The sequence below is a fragment of the Sinohyriopsis cumingii genome, chromosome 1 (assembly GCF_028554795.1).
Source record: "Sinohyriopsis cumingii isolate HCF-2022 chromosome 1, ASM2855479v2, whole genome shotgun sequence".
In the NCBI taxonomy this organism is placed as follows: domain Eukaryota; kingdom Metazoa; phylum Mollusca; class Bivalvia; order Unionida; family Unionidae; genus Sinohyriopsis; species Sinohyriopsis cumingii.
Window position 1 is genome coordinate 103,590,624 of NC_142961.1, and position 18,566 is coordinate 103,609,189.

Sequence of the window (18,566 nt, forward strand, 5' to 3'; positions counted from 1 at the left end):
ATTGTTTTGTACCCATACAAATTAATTTCTTAAAATATTGTTATAAGAGTTAGTGATGGCGTATAAAATAGATTAAAGTGATACAATAATCTTGTATGGAGAAAACCACGCATATATATACACGATTTAGTGAATATAATAACAACATGCAATAATAATAATAGCATGCAATTATAACACTAATCATAACATGCAATAATAATAATAATAATAACAATAATAATAACATGCAATAATAATAATAATAATAATAGCAGCAAATAGTAGCAGGATACAATAATCTTGTATGGAGAAAACCACGCATTCATATACACGATTTAGTGAATAATACTACTAATAATAATAATAATAATAACATGCAATAATAATAACATGCAATAATAATAATAATAATAATAACATGCAATAATAATAACAGTAATAACATGCAATAATAATAATATGCAATAATAATAACTATAATGATAATAACATGCAATAATAATAATAATAATAATAATAATAATAATATGCAATAATAATAACAATAGCAATAATAATAACATGCAATAATAATAATAATAATAATAATAATAATAATGATAATAACATGCAATAATAATAATAATAATAATAACATGCAATAATAATAATAACATGCAATAATTAATAATAATAACATGCAATAATAATAATAATAACATGCAATAATAATAATAATAATAATAATAATAACATGCAATAATAATAATAATAATAACATGCAATAATAATAATAATAACATGCAATAACAATAATAATAATAATAACATGCAATAATAATAATAATAATAATAATAACATGCAATAATAATAATAATAATAATAATAACATGCAATAATAATAATAATAATAATAACATGCAATAATAATAATAATAATAATAATAATAATAATAATAACATGCAATAATAATAATAATAATAATAATAATAACATGCAATAACAATAATAATAATAATAACATGCAATAATAATAATAATAATAATAATAATAACATGCAATAATAATAATAATAATAATAATAACATGCAATAATAATAATAATAATAACATGCAATAATAATAATAATAATAATAATAATAATAACATGCAATAATAATAATAGCAAATCTAACTATAGGGTTCATTCATGAATAAGAGTATTAACAACTTTTCCTGAATAATTTTGTAAGCTCTGCTAGACACTATAATAAAGTACAAAACATGTTCTTTAAAATGAAATGAATGTACTAAACTAAAACGTTTTATTCAAATTGAAATAATTTGACTAAATTAAACTTGAAATAAACTGATTTAATTAAATTATGCTGAGTGATTGGGAACGAATTCTGCCATGCAGATTTGCAAAATGGATGCAACAGATATTTGAAAGTGAGAAAAATAAAAATCAATCGATATAAAATAAATATACAAGAAAATCATTGTTGGTCTAAGGATTTATACCTCTATTTTATACGCATTCTTTAATTAAAATACAGTTTGACGATTTTCCTTGCATGTATTACATCTATTTAACCTTTTTTCTTTCTAGAACTCAATACATTTTCTACCAAAAGTACGTTTTATACATCTTGATATAAAATTGATTTTTTGGGGGGAGGGGTATTTTTAAACTTCGGATTTTAATTAGATTTAGAAGTACTTGTGATTTAAGCTGTTGACTCTCAAGTCTTAAAACGATGCAAGTTTGCATTTTCTTATTCTGGCAGTATCAATCAGCAACAACTGTTGTCAAGTTTATATTTGTTTTGGCCAACTCAATATACTTGCTTTCAAATCAAATCCAGCTAAAAACAACATAGACTTTGATCTGTATCATCTAATACCCTGGCAGATCAATGTCTGTGTTTCTTTTTCCCCACTGGTTACTCACATTAAACTGCATTAACCTAGATCTGTCAGCGCGTACTGATAAGCCGTCATGTTGACAAAATGCAATGTTGCAGGCACGTGGTCTTTTGTTATTACCAAATTTGACATGATACTGTGGGGATTAAAAATAAATTGTATACCTCGTAGATGACATGTGTCTCAATGTCAGGAAATTCTTTGTTTTCTAATTGTTTATGTCTACAATTTGCCAGTTCCAGCACGTACTTTTTTGTTATACAAGTATTTGATGTCACCGCCAGGCTTTCATACTGGCGTCGCATTGATTAACGAGTATTTGTTTGTTTCCTTGAAATTTATCTTTTTCACGGCGAATTCAATGCACCCGTCGTCCATGCGAGCCAGATCTTCATTAAAAACAATGCACCCTCCGGCAAAGGAAGTTATGCTCCAGACTTGAATATAAACCGATGGGATCTGATCTACTGTTGCATTTTCGAAGAATGGGTAGGGACAAGCCTCTCCGTCCCTATCATTTAGCATCAGGACACAAAAATGAAGGTAAGGAACCTCGGATACATGCTTATGTGTAAGTTTTAATTGTTAACAAGTTTTCATTTTTCCATGAATAACTCCATCCCCTTTTTAGAGCAAGATTTATTACAATGGTTCTCTCATACGGACTAAAATCTAGACCAGTTTAAATACATGTAGCACGTAAACAACTATACATCACGTGAACTTATTTAGTGACGTGTTTGTTCACAATGGCATATTTCATATATTTCATCCAATAGAGGACTATCAGTTTTTGTTTCTAACGGGATGTGACCAGTGCACGAATTTTCTAAGATGTGACCAATGCACGAATTTTCTAAGATGTGACCAATGCACGAATGTGACCTATACATGAATTTTCTAAGATGTGACATATACTCTAAACTGATGGATTTTTCATCCTTAATGCATTATGGATTGTATTACACAAAGGTAACAAAAACATGAGTTGTCAACATAAAGGTATATTTATTTTCTCTGTGTAAATCCCACTCATTGATGTTTTCTTTTCACTCAAATACTCAAATATACTAAAAAATACACTGAAATACATAATTTTAATATTAACGGTACATTTTGTTTTAATGGTGTATTTAAACAATAATAAGTTACATTTTGTCAAATATTATTAATATATATTAATAATAATCTAACATTTGCGTTTACCCGATCGTGTGACGATGGGTATAGTTGTCAAATGAAATACAATTTTAAGCTGCAGTTGAATCCATGTTAACTGGTTTCACCTTCTAGTACATGTCGTGTTTTTCTGCATGAGAATAATTTAATATATTCTTTGTTTATCAATAATCATTTAATTGCACCCTGGCAACTAGTTTCTTAACCAAGTTTTTAAGGACCCTGGGACTACTCGGCCCATAGGAGAGTCAGACCGTTAACATTCACGGTTCTACTCAAAATAAATTTTGCCAATTATTACAATGATTACACAACTTTCACCATAATACAGAGTTACGTGTAGAAATGATTTCCCTGCGAATGTTTTACTAATCAGTACAAAATAATAAAAAAACATTATACGAAATGTATTCATTGAAACGACTACCTCTTATTTCAGTTAACTATATAAGCATGTTATTTAGTGTATCATGGACAGATGACCAAAATATTGTTACGTCAACTACTTTCATAACCATGTGTTTGAAGGATTCCGGGACTAATCGACCCATATTCTCAGTTTTACTAAAACTACTTTTTGTTAATTATTACAATAATTTCACAACTTCCACCAGAATACGGAGTCACATATAGACTATATAGAATACGGAGTTACACATATAAAATACGGAATCACGTGTAGAATACGGAGTCACATATAGAATATATAAAATACGCAGTCACATATAGAATACGGAGTCACATATAGAATATATAGAATACGCAGTCACATATAGAATACGGAGACACAAACAGAAATTAAGAATTCACTGAAAATACTTTACTAATCATTCAATGAAAGGTATTCATTCAGATGACTACCTCTTATTCCAGTTACCTGTATAAGCATGTTATTTAGTGTATCATGGACAGATGACCAAAATATTGTTAAGTCAATTTATTTTCTTAGACATGTACTCAGAACTAAGAACATATGCTTAATTAATATTTTTTTATTTTATTGCATTTATTTCTGTAATTTTAATGTTATAATATCACTTGATCAAAAGAAAGAAGAAAATTCAATCAAAACGTAAGATGTCAATAATGTTCAACCCAATTAAAGATTTTGTGAATTTCAGTTATTTGTATGAACTAATGAGTTTATTTTCACACAACCAAAAAGAAAAAAGACGTGAAGCCTAATGGAAAAAGTTTTATCTTACTTTTACTATTTACAGACGTAAAGCATCATGTCTAGTCCAAGTCACGTGCTTGTAATTATTAGCATACTATATGCAAATCATGTCAACAGTCAATAACATCGAAAGTGGAGGCTTAAAGTGTTTACATTCGTCAATTAATGGACACAAACTGGTCTAAGTATATGCAAATCATGTCAACTGTCAATAACATCGAAAGTGGGGGATTAAAGTGTTTGCATTTATCAATTAACGGTTACAAACTAGTCTACGTATATGAATATACCAACAAGTATAATTCATGTGTGTATTTGAGAAAAAAGACGTACCGCATACTAATTGATGAGACGTCACCTCCTACAGAAAAATTTCACTTGTATGCACGGGCTTGAGGATGTGAAGATACATATTTAGTACCGTATATGGTAAAATAAATCATAACATGGAAACAAAATGTGCTTGCTACGAGTGAATAACGGTTATATTGCATCTAGCGAGTGAAGAACTTATTTTCAACCATCTATATCACCTCAGAAAACATCCCACACTTGCCTTCAACTCTCCAGACAACCGTAAGGTGCTACATTAACAGCTTGTTGCATAGATGTCAACATTTGTAACCTTATTACCACGCATCATGGTGTGGTATTACATTATCAGTTGCTAGTGAAGTGGTTTCAGCTGTATCCTGTAATGTGGGAATAATACAAATATACCGATTCTTTTATTTATTTATATATAAAACAGTTTTTAAAGTGATACAAGTAATAGAATGTAACTATAAAAACTCAATATGCGGTAGACTGCCTTTAAAATAGTACTTGTTGTCCTACCTCAGATAGAATCACCTGTATATTGATGTGCAATAATACAAGCGCCGATATTTGATTTAAAAGCTCATCCCATAAATGCCAATTGATTTCCTCTATCATAGACATCAGAGATAACTTCAAAACAAGCTAACCATGATCCAGCTATGCCCACCTGAGTGAGACGTCAGGGACGTGTTGGCTGTGTCCAGTTCATGTTGAAACAAACTAGCTTTGTCTGCAGTTAATAACAATTGGCATTGTTTATTTTCTCTCAGTGTAAATCCTAGTTGCTGACAACAAGTCACCCCATGCAAATTTAATTTTCATGTTTGATCCCAAGGATATCGAGCTAAGCAGGTAGTACTGTATATGGTAAAGAGATTATATTAGCTGCTGCTGAGCACACTAAAATATGAAGATACTTTTTACCTCACACATGCTTACATGTACTGCAGGGGTTACATTTGTGAAATAACTGTACCTTTACAGACTGTAAAGTCAGACAACATAAATATAACACTTCAGAGAGCTATGCGATGTTGGAATCTTACAAGTCAGTACTTAACATTACTTGTATTTTTCCAGGTTACTATAATGGATATGGAATGGATTACACCTCCCGGCCGTGGAGACCCAGGGATGGCAAATATCAACATCTAAGAACACATTCTGGCCATGTAAGTCAGAATATTTACTATGTGATATTTCTTTAACCATCAGGATTTAAACAAGGTATCAACATATATTATAAAGAACATGTGAACATTTTTTAAATAATTTCCATTAATCTTGTTTTGTATTTTCATGTTACTGTTACTTATGGTTAAGATAGTTTCCATGTTACATGCATGTTAATGCACAATGCTTCAGTATAAGAGTGTGTCTCCTCTTTTGCTGTTTTGCACAATTTCTTTTCACTGTAAATTGTATACACAGTGACACCACTACCGACCACAAACCTCTTTCCATAACAGGTAGCACAAACAAACCTCGAAGACATAACCAAATATACCTTCTCACACCCTGAGGCCTCACATTATAAGGCCATTCATAGTTAATCTCCCCGACCTTTCCCTCTCAGAATGTAATGTTGGTGAATTAAAATCAATGGCTGTCTCAATAAATACATATATTTTTAAATAATGGCATTGGGTTATCAAGTTTTGAGGGTTGTCATGGAGTGAAAATTGATCCCGTCAAACAATACATTAGTTCAAATTCATGCAGAAATCCCAGTTCTAGCTGTTTTTGTTGAGACCATCTCAGTTGATAAATTATTTTCTCCTTTTTAGTTGAATGGGGCTTTCCCTGGATATTATGAGATGGCTCTTCATGATTACTCTAGACAGGCTTACTATAATGGGTATACAAGTTCCCGACCGCAGCAGAACTCAAGCTCAAAGAGAGGGTACTATAAAAAGGAAGGAAGGAATTCAAAGGAAGGAAAGAAGAAAGGAGAAAAGAAGGATAAGAACATAGACGAGGATAAGCTATATAATGATGAATTTGTAAGTTTACTTTGTACAGTATTACTTTGTTTATACAGTGAGATCTGTAAGCAAATAAGCATATGTTGAAAACTGCACACTAGCTTTTAGGTACTTTTGGTGCAAAGTGCATATATCCTGTGTGAAGCAAAATGTAAATCTTATGACTAATATTTATTAGCTAATTCATATTCTAGAACTGATTAAGTCATAAGTTCAAGTATTTGTCTGTTGGTAAAATTATTTGTCTGATACCATGCTCCAAATCTTCATTTTCCTTGCTGATGTCTTATGTTTTCTTTTTACCATCATTAGTATCGCAATATTTTGATCAATACAATTTCATTCCCATCTTTGTTTTGGGGGTGGGTGGGTACTTTTTAGACAATGTTACTTTTATCATGTCAAAGAAATGGAAATAGTAGCTAAATTCCTTTTGCAAAGATGCACTGTGGCTGCTTTTGAGACCATATATTTGTAATAATTGTCACTACCCCTCCTAAGAGGATGGTCATATCAAGATGGGGTTGTCATTGAAAGACTTCTTAATGGTCCTGAATGAAAATGGTGCTTATTTAATATCCAGTATGACTAATGTAATAGTCAGCTTGAAAAATAAAATCTGGAACAGTAAGTACATCAACATCGGGTTTGCACCAGAAGACTTTTAATATCAAAATCAAAATGGTAGAAAATCTTCCTGCTGCTTCTCCTGATGGTCATATCAACACGTGGTTTTCAGTTAAAAATTTCTAACAACAGTAGCCATCTTGTACCACACCGATGGCAAGGTGGTGAGAGTGTCTGCCTTGGATGTGGGAGATCGCGGGTTTGAACCCTGGTCCAAGTCATACCAAAGTCTTATAAAAATGGTACTAACAGTTGCCTTGCTAAGCACTCAGCATAATAAGGTTAGTGTTAGGACTGACTGACCTTGTCTCAGGGTAACGTGACTGGGTGGGACATGATTCAACATGTCTGGAATGATGGCCAAGTGCTAGACATCACTATAAATTGCCACATGGCAGACATCATAGCTATGTTAAAATTAAAATCACACACACACAGTAGCCATCTTATTCTCGATGCTCCTGCTGAATAAAAAGTCCAATCAGAATTATTTTTTAACCAGAAGACTTCTCAAGACATTTTTTGTGTGTGGTGAAATAAAATCTGCGAACCTGATATCCAATTTGGCACCCAATGCAGCATTCTTGAAAATCTTCTCTTCCTAGATGGAAAGTCATATAAACATTGCATTTTTATCAGAAGACATGATATCATAGTTGCTAGTGAATAAAATTCGTGCCATTCTGACATCCAGTATGACCACCATGGCAGCCATCTTGAAAATCTTACTATTGCTACTCCTTCTGAATGGAAAGTCCATCCAACACGGTTTTAAAATTGAAAACTAATTATGATATCTAGTTAGTTCTAACGGGGTCAATCTGACCTTGTATTGCTGTCACAATGTACATAATGCAGATCTTACCAATTTGAATGAAGTGTTTAAAACAAAAGTCTTCTAACGTTGTCTACCTTGTCGTAAAAGAAAATTACATGTCCAACCTGACTACCACAGTGGCTAATTTGATCAAGAATATCAAGAAATGGTTTCAACACCCGGCAGTTAAAGACAATAAATTTTCTTGTCTTGAATTCTAGGAAACTCCTTTTGATAGTAAAAAGAGGGTCAGTTCCATCTAGAGGCTCTTGATTTGACTTCAGTCAGAAAAGCTTGTTTAACATGATATAGCATAAACAATCATAGGTAGACACTTGTATACATATATAGATGACCTATTTAGATTTTGATGTAATTTTAGCTATAATTGTGATTTTCATAGTATTTCAACAATTTTATTTAAATACTAATTTTGATACAACATCATGCTTGTACTCAGTAAAATCTTTTTTTCCCCAGCCTCCCCTGAATGGAAATTCTGACCAGCAAGATGCCAAAGGCAGCAAACAAGTGAATGGTAAAGGTGTCTGGGGTAAGCTGTCATAATATTACCATACATGTTTACAAATTGCTTGAGGAAATTTCAATATTGTATTTATCCTTATTCAATATTGTATTTATCCATATTAACAAGTACCTATATTACTCCCTCATAATGCGTCTTGGTATAATTCAGGTATGTTCAGGAATCCAATTTCATTATTTATTAGTAATATTATGTATTAAATATTAATCTAAGGTGAACTCCCCTGTTTGGCAGTCTACTTTTATCACTCCTATCACAGCATTGTAATGTAGGTTTTCCGTGGTTCAGTCAATTTGTGTGATTAAAAATAGATTTTTAACAGAAATGCTCATTAAAGGTAACTGCTGAAACATTTGTATCTAAATGTTTCAAAACGTTTTAATTGATCACGTAATGAGATAACGAGAAGAAAAGACCTAAAACATTTGACATTCATTTTGCATATTTATACAAGGATATCAATATTTGCTTGTGATAATAATCAATAGTGGCTTGTGATTAAAAAGGAAACATAGACTTGAGTGTCTCACAGTTCATGTATGTTCATTGCTTTTTTGTTTTCGTTGGTTTTTGAGTGCACTTTGAACACTTTATATTAGTAAGAAAAAAGGAACAATGTACGTTTGCCAAGGACACACCGAGGCAGCTGACATGGACTGGCCTGACTCAGTAGTGATCTTGTTTAATGTGCTGTTTGCCAACCCTATTAGCCATCAGTATTCTCGAATACTTTGAATTCTGCATTTTTAAAATCTTGAAAAAAGGTGTTTAGGGTTTAAGTTTCAATAGAGTGGTCTTGGTTGCTGGATGTGGAGTAACTAGGTTTGGTGGTTCTATTATTGCAATTCTTTGTGTTTCTATTTTTGCATTTTGTATTTTCTAAATTTGCCAAAACGGTTACACATTGATTAGCAGTGAAAGCATACAATGGAAGCTTTCATGTTTGGATTATAGAAAGAAAGGTTCAATTTTTTAAACTCATTATCCATTTCAATTTCTCATTCTTTCAGACAATCCTCCATTGTGGAAGGGCAAAGAAGAATTGAAGACTGGTCACTCCAGTATTAAAAGTCGTGGTGGATTGCACACTTATAGATCGCTTGTTCCCAAGGTAAATACACTTGTAGCTAATGAATATTTATAACACTGCTATCTTATCAGTTCTTGTTAACAGTTTTTTAGCCAATAGGTACTTAATAAGGAAATACAAAGAGTAATAATCAACATGATTTTGCAGATAAATTGATTTAAATCAGCACACATAAATCAAAATGTATTCTTCATTTGCATGCCATTAACTAGGGTGAAAGTTTTGGGACGGCTATATAAATATTCTAAGAACCCCAAATTTGTCAGTTATGTTTAACGACATCATTTTTTTCATGGATATCATCATTGTGGTGGTGCTGTTTAATATCCTCCAGTTTGTAAATATTAGGACAGCCACAGAGGTTAGTTAGGGCATTAATAATGAGTGGTGCATATAGATGCAATTATCACTATTAACGTAATTAAGTGTTTAAATTTTAAAGGACCTAAAGGACAGTCAGTTGAATATGAAAGTGAACAAAAAGAACTGTTTCCACAATTGAGGACATGTTCTGTAATTCATGCTGTTATCAGTAAAAGTCTAAGAAAGAATGGTAAGGTAATTTGATGATCTAGGTACATACATAGTGTAATATCTAATTTTGGGGCTTGGTGATCACATGTTTCTTGCTGAAAAAAGTTATGATGATATTGGATCAGATCTGCTGCCATCATTTAATGTACAGCCAGATATGGGCTATGACAACATCTAATGTACAGCCAGATGTGGGCTATGACACTCATTTAATGTACAGCCAGATGTGGGCTATGATTTGATGCAAACTATTTTGGACCCTGATCACTGCGTTTATGCACATTTTTTTCATGCATTATATCAGGTGAATAGGGTTATTCATTTGACAGTGCACAGTTTGGCATGCATAATATCGGGTAAATAGGGTTATTCATTTGACAGTGTGCAGTTTGGCATGCATTATATCAGGTAAATAGGGTTATTCATTTGACAGTGTGCAGTTTGGCATGCATTGTATCAGGTAAATAGGGTTATTCATTTGACAGTGCACAGTTATATTGTAATTGTGCTTCAGCTTCAGAAAAAGTGCTGGCATTGTTGGGACATTGCCTCTGCGATGTCATCTTAGATGTGTTCATTTGCAAACAATGAAAAGAACCTCTGATGCGGGGCATTTTTCGGGCAATGATATGCTATTAAATGGTGGCCATGATATTTGACAGGAAAACCAAAGGGGGAACATCAATAACCCCAGTGGAAACTACTGGCAAGCTTTCTCACATACCCATGTTGGTAGACCCTGTGACTCGAACACACATAGAGGTGAGATATTGGTTACCTATAAAGGTTATTTCATTTTTTGTGTGGACACAAATCTAGTATTTCAATAATTGTTTTAATAGCAATTTGATGCAACATCATCATGCATGTGCTCAGTATAAACTTTTTTTCCCCCAGCCTCCACTGAATGGAAATTCTGACCAGCAAGATACCAAAGGCAGCAAACAAGTGAATGGTAAAGGTGTCTCAGGTAAGCTGTCATAATATTACCATACATGTTTACAAATTTATTGAGAAAATTTCAGTATTGTATTTATCCATATCAACAAGTATCTATAATTCAGGTATGTTCAGGAATCCAATTTCATTATTTATTGGTAATATTATGTATTAAATATAAATCTATGGTGACCTCACCTGTTTGGCAGTCTACTTTTATAACTCCTATCACAGCATTATAATGTAGGGGTGCCGTATTTCAGTCATTTTGTGTGATTAAAAAATTGTGGTATTTCTGTTAAGGTTAAACACTATTTGTGACATGGAGAGATTTGTCCTTGTGCCTATTGCATGCTTTCTGTGTTCTGTTGCAAAGAATAATTTGTAGATGTCTAGCTGTTTCAAGGGACACAACTCATTTTATACTAACAAGAAATGATTACTCAGGGTGGTTTCCTCCCCTGAAATTGATTTTCATTGTGTGTAGTGCTTCAAATAGATTCATTTTAATAGAAAATGCTCATTAAAGGTAATTGCTGATTTTTTTTTATCTAAATGTTTCAAAAAGTTTTAATCGAATCTGTAATGAGATAAAGAGAAGAAAAGACCTAAAACATTTTGTATATTTATATAAGGATATTAATATTTGCTTGTGATCATAATGGATAGTTGCTTGTGATAAAAAAGGACACATAGGTTCACAGTTCACATAGTGGCTCACAGTTCGTTTATGTTCATTGTTTTGTTTTGTTTTTTGTTGTTGATCGGTTTTTAAGTTCACTTTGATTACTTTTTTGGTTATATAATGGTGAGAAAAAGAGCAATGCACCTTTCTTAAAGAGACACTGAGGCAGCTGACGTGGACTGATCTAACTCAGTCATGATCTTCTTTAATGTACTATTTGCCAACCCTATAAGCCACCAGTAATCTCAAATACTGCATTTTTGAAAATCTTGAAAAAGATGTTAAGGCCAAAGTTTCAATAGAGGGGTCTTGGTTGCTGGGTGTACAGTAATTAGGTTGGTTGATTTTATTATTGCAATTCTTTATGTACTCTATTTCTGCATTTTCTATTTTCTGAATTTGCCAAAAAGGTTACACATTGATTAGCAGTGAAAGCATTAGTTACATATAAAAATGGCAGCTTTCGTGTTTGGATTTTAGAAAGGAAAATTCAGTTTTTTTGAACTGATATTTTAATCCATTTCTCATTGTTTCAGATAATCCTCCATTGGGGAAAGGCACAGAGGATTTGAAGACTGGTCACTCCAGTATTAAAAGCCATGGTGGACTGCACATTTATAGATCACATGTTTACAACAAGGTAAAATAAATACACGTGTAACTAATGAATATTCATAATACTGCTGTCTTATCAGTTCTTGTAACCAGTGTCTCATGTGTTTCGACTCTCATAAACAGTAACAAAGAACAAGTGAAAACAGCAAGCTTTGTAAAATTTAACAAATAATTGTTCTCCATGGAAAAACAATGGAAAAAGAACTTAATCTTAAAAAGAAACAAGAATCCGCCGTAGTTGGATATATCGTTTTATGTTAATGACATAGTGTACCTTTAATGGCTCAAAACAGTATTTACATTAGTCCATCTGTGTCAGTTCTCTTGATGTATTTTAACACATTAACCCCTGGAGATTCTTTTGTTGTTTTCACCTAAAATTCGAGTAGGAAACACATTTTGAAAGCTATTTCTGAATAAATCCTAATAAATCAGCTTCCAGGTGATGTTCCAATAACATAATGCCTAATTGTGTGAAAAACGTCGTTTTACATTGGCTACTTGGCTCGCACGTGAGCAGAATGATAAAAGTTGGATTTTTATTTTTTAATTTTTTATTTATTTTGATTAACGGACCCATTATTTTAGTACTGAGACCACTCTTTATTCCATATGCCTTTCTTACCCAACTTTTTGCAAAGGTTCATCTCTCTGTTTGAAGTTCATACCAGTCTGCCTTAGATCTGAGACAAAAAAGTATAGAATCCGGACACAAAATCAGATTCCGACCCCCGGCGAATTTTGGGGGAAAATAAATCGGGTTCAAAACATGAGGTTTTCCCTCTGTATTTTGTAGTGCAACTAGAACTTCCAGATTATTTGGTGTCATTGTAGAGCTACATCTGTCTACCTTTCCATATTACCACCCACTTTAGTCTATCATAGATGACCTCGATGCTACAAAGGTCGGCAGTAGGCTACAACCTCCTGCCACGTAAACTCATCACCAGGGGTTAATGTGTTAAGAATATTTAGGTGAAAAGCCATACAAATTAACATATCAAATTACTAAAATGTATTTTTCTTTCTTCAGTCAACTCATGGTCCTCGCAATCCACCCATGGACATTCTTAAAACTCAGTTTGTCATGACCCCAAAAACATTAGGCGACAAGCAAAGTCAGTTCTTTAAAATACTGCAAAAGGAGAATGCCAACAAAGTGGAGGATGGTGAGAAAACACCCACTGAGAAACACGAAAACATACCAGTAAGTGTTACTTACATTTTTATGTCCCAAGAATGTACAGAAGTAAAATATTAGTGTTAAAGTTGACAACTGTCCATGTACTAGTGAATGACTGTTTAAGTATTGGTTTTTTTTAGGTTGATTTTCATTGCAAATCTATAGCAATACTTGTAGCATCTTGAAAACAACTTAATCTTATCAACTTGCAGCCATCCAGTCAAACGTATGCTGGTATTATAGATCACTGACCAGTAATACCACAGGGAAAGATGGCACCTTCTTGAGCTGGTTACCATGTCAAATCTTCATTATTGAAGTATAAATAACTTGTATCAGGTGAACTATTGACATAATTTTAAGATTTTACATTAATATTTTAACTTGTATATTTTGTATGTTTATTTAGAAAGGTTTATCTCACTACAAATTTGTGCAGCTTTTATTTTTTTAGAGTTTGAGAAATTTTAATTGGCACTAAATAGATAATACGCGAGCCAATGTACACGAGCCAATGTAACTACACACACATGCATTTATTCTTAATAAGTATATATATGGTTATATTGTTGGGATCAGATCAGTTTTCAAATCCATGACCATGCTGTTTGGTCACTTGGAGTATGTAGATGTACCCCAGGGCCAGGGTTAGTTGCATAAGTGAATCTCCTTTGTTTTGTGACTAGTTAGTGCTTATTTGGTTATAGGGTGGGAATCTTGATAGTTTCAAAGTAGGTCAAATGCATCTAAATAGAATTGGAAATTCGCAAGTTGCATGCAAATATGCCTTCTTTATGCCCTGTAAGTGCATATGTGGTTACAGAGTGGGATTTTTAGTTTCAGACTTATGACCCAGGGGGCTTTGTATTGGGGTTTAAGGATTGCCCCTGCGATTAGGATATGTTGGATATGTAAATTTTTGCATTTTTTATGCCAAGTAAGCACATACATGTATATCATTACAAGATGAGGATATCATTGTGTCTGTTGTCTGTCTTATGAGCCAGGGATAATGTCTGGAGGGGTTGGGAAACACTTAGTGGCATGTTGTAGAGGTAACAGTCTGTCATGTGAGAGAAGCAACTGGGAGTTTTTAAAAAATTAAAATTACACTACCCTCAAGCCGTCTCTTGCAAGTTCATAATATCAGAACATGACACAATCTACAGCATCGATATTGTTGGCTCTAATGGTATAGGAAGATTTTAAGGACATTTGATAAACTGTATTACAATAGCCCTGTTTCTTTTAATGTGCAGGGATAATAAAAATGTTTGGTTAAAAACGGCTTCATATTTCATTTGTCATGTGTTACTGATATAAGAATAGTTTTTAGGACATTTCAGACATGTGGAAAGATGAACTGATAACAATATCTCCATGTTTCTTTTAATGTGCATGGACTGTAATAATTTTTCAGGCAAAATAAGTGTACATAAACAAAATCTGACCTTATTTTGACATATAATTATCACTTGCATATCCATGTGTAGTTACCACTTCCCATCATAATTCTTTTTTACTCTAGGAAAACAAGCCAGGAGAAAATCAACTTGTGAATGGAATTGATAACTTAGAGATAGAGGAAGCAAATGATTCACGTGTTTTATTCAGTTCCTTAGAAGCTGAGCTACGTCGGTTAAGAGATGAGATGAGCAGATATATGAAATAACAGATGACATAAAAGAGTTTCAGAATCATTCAAAACAGGTCAGTGATGGACAGCATATTCTGTGTGTCCATGAAGCAGCTTTTATTATATTATTTTGTGCTTGATGATCTTGGTTTTGAGCAGAACTAATTCAGTCAGTGGGTTGTCGGTGAGAATCCTTTCTAAACCATCCCAGATCGGCTCCATCCCAGATCGGATTCTTTTGCCAAATAGTCTAGAATGTGATATTGAACTGTTAAACATCAGTTTATCAATGAATCGTTGTCCCTATCCATGTGGTTACTTAATTTCTAGATGCTGTACGTAAGAAACCTGTCATTTTGGGTTGGAAAAGGTCAGGTTTACAATCACTCCAATAGGAATATATTTCTGAAACCCTGGAAAGTCCTTGATCTTCACTTGAGTGGAATCATAACAAATCCTGCAATGTAAACTTATTTTTTGTTTTGCTTGATATTCTCTGCTGATACTTTTTTAACTGGCTCATACCCATTCTGTTTCAACATATCATACAAACTAAAGATAACTAGATATTCCTTTTATGGATAATTCATCTCCCTTCTCTCTGCACATTCTCCTTCTTCCCTTTTACTCTGTAAACTGCCAACATTATGACCAAAACACATTCCATCCAACAGCACTGGACTGATGTTGACATGAGCTGGGCATGTCATACTGGATCAGTTTATAGTACTGTTGGGTGTATTGTCATATACTTAAAAATAGTCATTCTGAAAGAAAAGAAACCAGATCTACCATAACAATGTGCCTGCTGGCCAGGGTATATGTGTGTTCTACTGATTTCTCCTAACAAACTGCACGGACCCAAATCTGCATGCACATTATGCAATGACAGATTTGTCTGTACAGTTTGCAGTCGGACTCAGACTTTGAAGCTAGTATGTATGGTACTGTTAATAGTACTGTTTTGTTGACTCTTAACAAGAAAGACGCAGATGAAACCAGACTGATACGTATTGACTGGTTTGTAAGGAGGATACAAATTTAATCTGAATTTAAAGTGAAAAATTTCCAGTTGCCGAGATTCTGAAGGTCTTGAACCAACAAACCATGATCATATGTAGAAGACCACATGTACATATTAAAAGATAAATATTTCCAGCCGACATGGTAATATTTCTTCTAAGAATGTTAATTAAACATTACTTGACCCAGCACATTAAGGGGTTGAGGTGCTCGTTCTTAGCCAAATCTATGCCCTCCATTAAATTTCCCCCAAAAAATCATTTTTATAATCATTCCTCTCCACCCCGTCCCACATAGGTTTATGGGATTTTATCAATGATGATACCTGTCTGTGTCTTTCCATTTTAGCATGTATTTGGTGGACAACCCTGCTGGTTTTAGATCAAAAATATTGTTGCTGCCCGTAATGTAATTGGTTCTCGTCAGAATTCAAAAATAGAATTGTTGTACAGGTAAACCAATGATTTTCTGGCAACAGATGGTCAGGGACCCCTCAGGGACAAAATTACAAGAGGGCACTTGAAATTCCTGATATCACCAAATTAGTTTACTGGTTTACTCACTTGGATTATTTACACTGGAGTTGTTGGTAGTGATACTTGAAATTTGTGTGATTCTTAGCTTATTTTACTTACATTTCACCCTATCTATGAATTCTAAGAAAGATACAAGTGTCAGTGATGGTGTCAAGAGTTAACACCGGTCAGTATTGATACAATAATGCAGAACTGTTGGAAACACTGGACCGTAGTGTTTCCTTGTGATCCATGTGGTCTTGGTTCATCAACTTTTTATGATATTTAAAAGCAGAGGGACAAAATATTGAAATTCTATTCAGACCGTGATTCCAAGAAGCGAATGAACATTGAAAAACTATGAAAGATGGTGAGAGTACTGAGCATGACCGAGTGATGATGGAATGGTTTTGACAATGTTCGAGTGACGAAGTGGACTTGTAGGACAGGAACGTAATGGACTAGGCTCTGTTGTTTCATAAAGAACTTAAAGTAGAACATGAGTATGACTATAGCGAAGGATGGCTTGAAAGGTTCAAGATGCATCATTTAATTTTCATGCATAATGTGTGTGGAGAATAATGGTCTGCAGAGCATGAATGAGCTGCTAAGTATGTAGACAAATCTCAGAAGCCTGTAGTTCATGAGCACCTCAGTCCTGAGCAGGTGTATAATGCAGATAAAGCTGCATTATATTGGCAATGCGTGACCTTGGTTGGTCCGGCAAAACTGTTAATCCAGCAAGGCTTTGGAACCAAGGGTGTCGGGAAATTGGTGGTTTACCTGTATCTGCAATAATAAATTTGGTTTCCATACTGCAGATTGAGTTGGGTTCAAAAGGTCAAAGATAAAGGTATTTGTAACAGGTACAGCAAGTTGTAAAATCAATTACATTTTTATGGCTATTTTACCCCATTGAAAACTGATCGTGTTCCTCAGGTCTTTTAGTTCTCAAAGCATGCATTTGTCACAAAAATAATAAACAAAAACATGTTATTTTGCAGGCGCAGCAACAACGTAATGGTCTCATACGCACACTTCCCAAGACATGGAATCAAATGCCACTGTATCAGGCATATATGCAGGAACTCGATGAAACTTTATCGTCTGATTCTGATTCCGATGATTCATTGTGATTAACCTTCACTGGCTTGGAGAGCCTGTTATTTGCTCATGTGTAAGTTACCCCCTTGCTTCAGATCTCAGATGAAGATAACAAAATAGTCACGTACAGACTATTTTGAACCTACAGATCAGGATCAGTCATCTTGTGATAATCAGCTTTCAGATGTTGGATTAGAAAGAAGAGCAGACTGTTTCCAAATTGTCTGCATCCTGATTTGTGGTAAAAGTGAACAGTTCCAGGAAGACAGATCCATGTGTGAAGCAAGCAATAAAAAAGAGAAATCATACTTTTTGTAAAAATTGAGTGTGATCAGGTGTTAAGCCTGTCATTTAACATCTTGAGAGTGGCCGATTTTTGTAGCAAATGTGGTGTAGAGTGAGAACTTTTTATCAGTGTACAGAATTTGGTACATTGCTTGTATTTGGTATGTAAGATATTTTTTATTGCTATAATGGGAAAAAGTTTGTGAAATGTGTTGATTCATAATATTTCAGATAACTGAAATTAAGAGTAATGTTTTTAAATATAAATATCTTATTTATTGTGAATTCAGAGCTTTAGTTATTTGCAATGTCAACAAGAGTATATGTCTGAGAAATAATCAGGATTTGATTTGTTACATGTTATGAATGAAATTGTCACAGTTGTCATCTTATACTTTAGCTATGGATTGTATACTTGCATAGCCCTGATG

General features: G+C 33.4%; 1 protein-coding gene across 1 annotated transcript; it reads left to right on the forward strand.

Moving 5' to 3' along the window:
• Positions 1–1,267: 1,267 nt before the first annotated feature.
• On the forward strand, positions 1,268–15,244 carry LOC149807475 (uncharacterized). Its single transcript, XM_089956560.1, has 9 exons — positions 1,268–2,416; positions 5,631–5,722; positions 6,338–6,553; positions 8,460–8,532; positions 9,537–9,637; positions 11,048–11,120; positions 12,311–12,414; positions 13,423–13,596; positions 15,101–15,244. The coding sequence occupies exons 1-9, from the start codon at positions 2,326–2,328 to the stop codon at positions 15,242–15,244; spliced, it is 1,068 nt and encodes a 355-aa protein (XP_089812686.1). The 5' UTR covers positions 1,268–2,325.
• Positions 15,245–18,566: the final 3,322 nt, after the last annotated feature.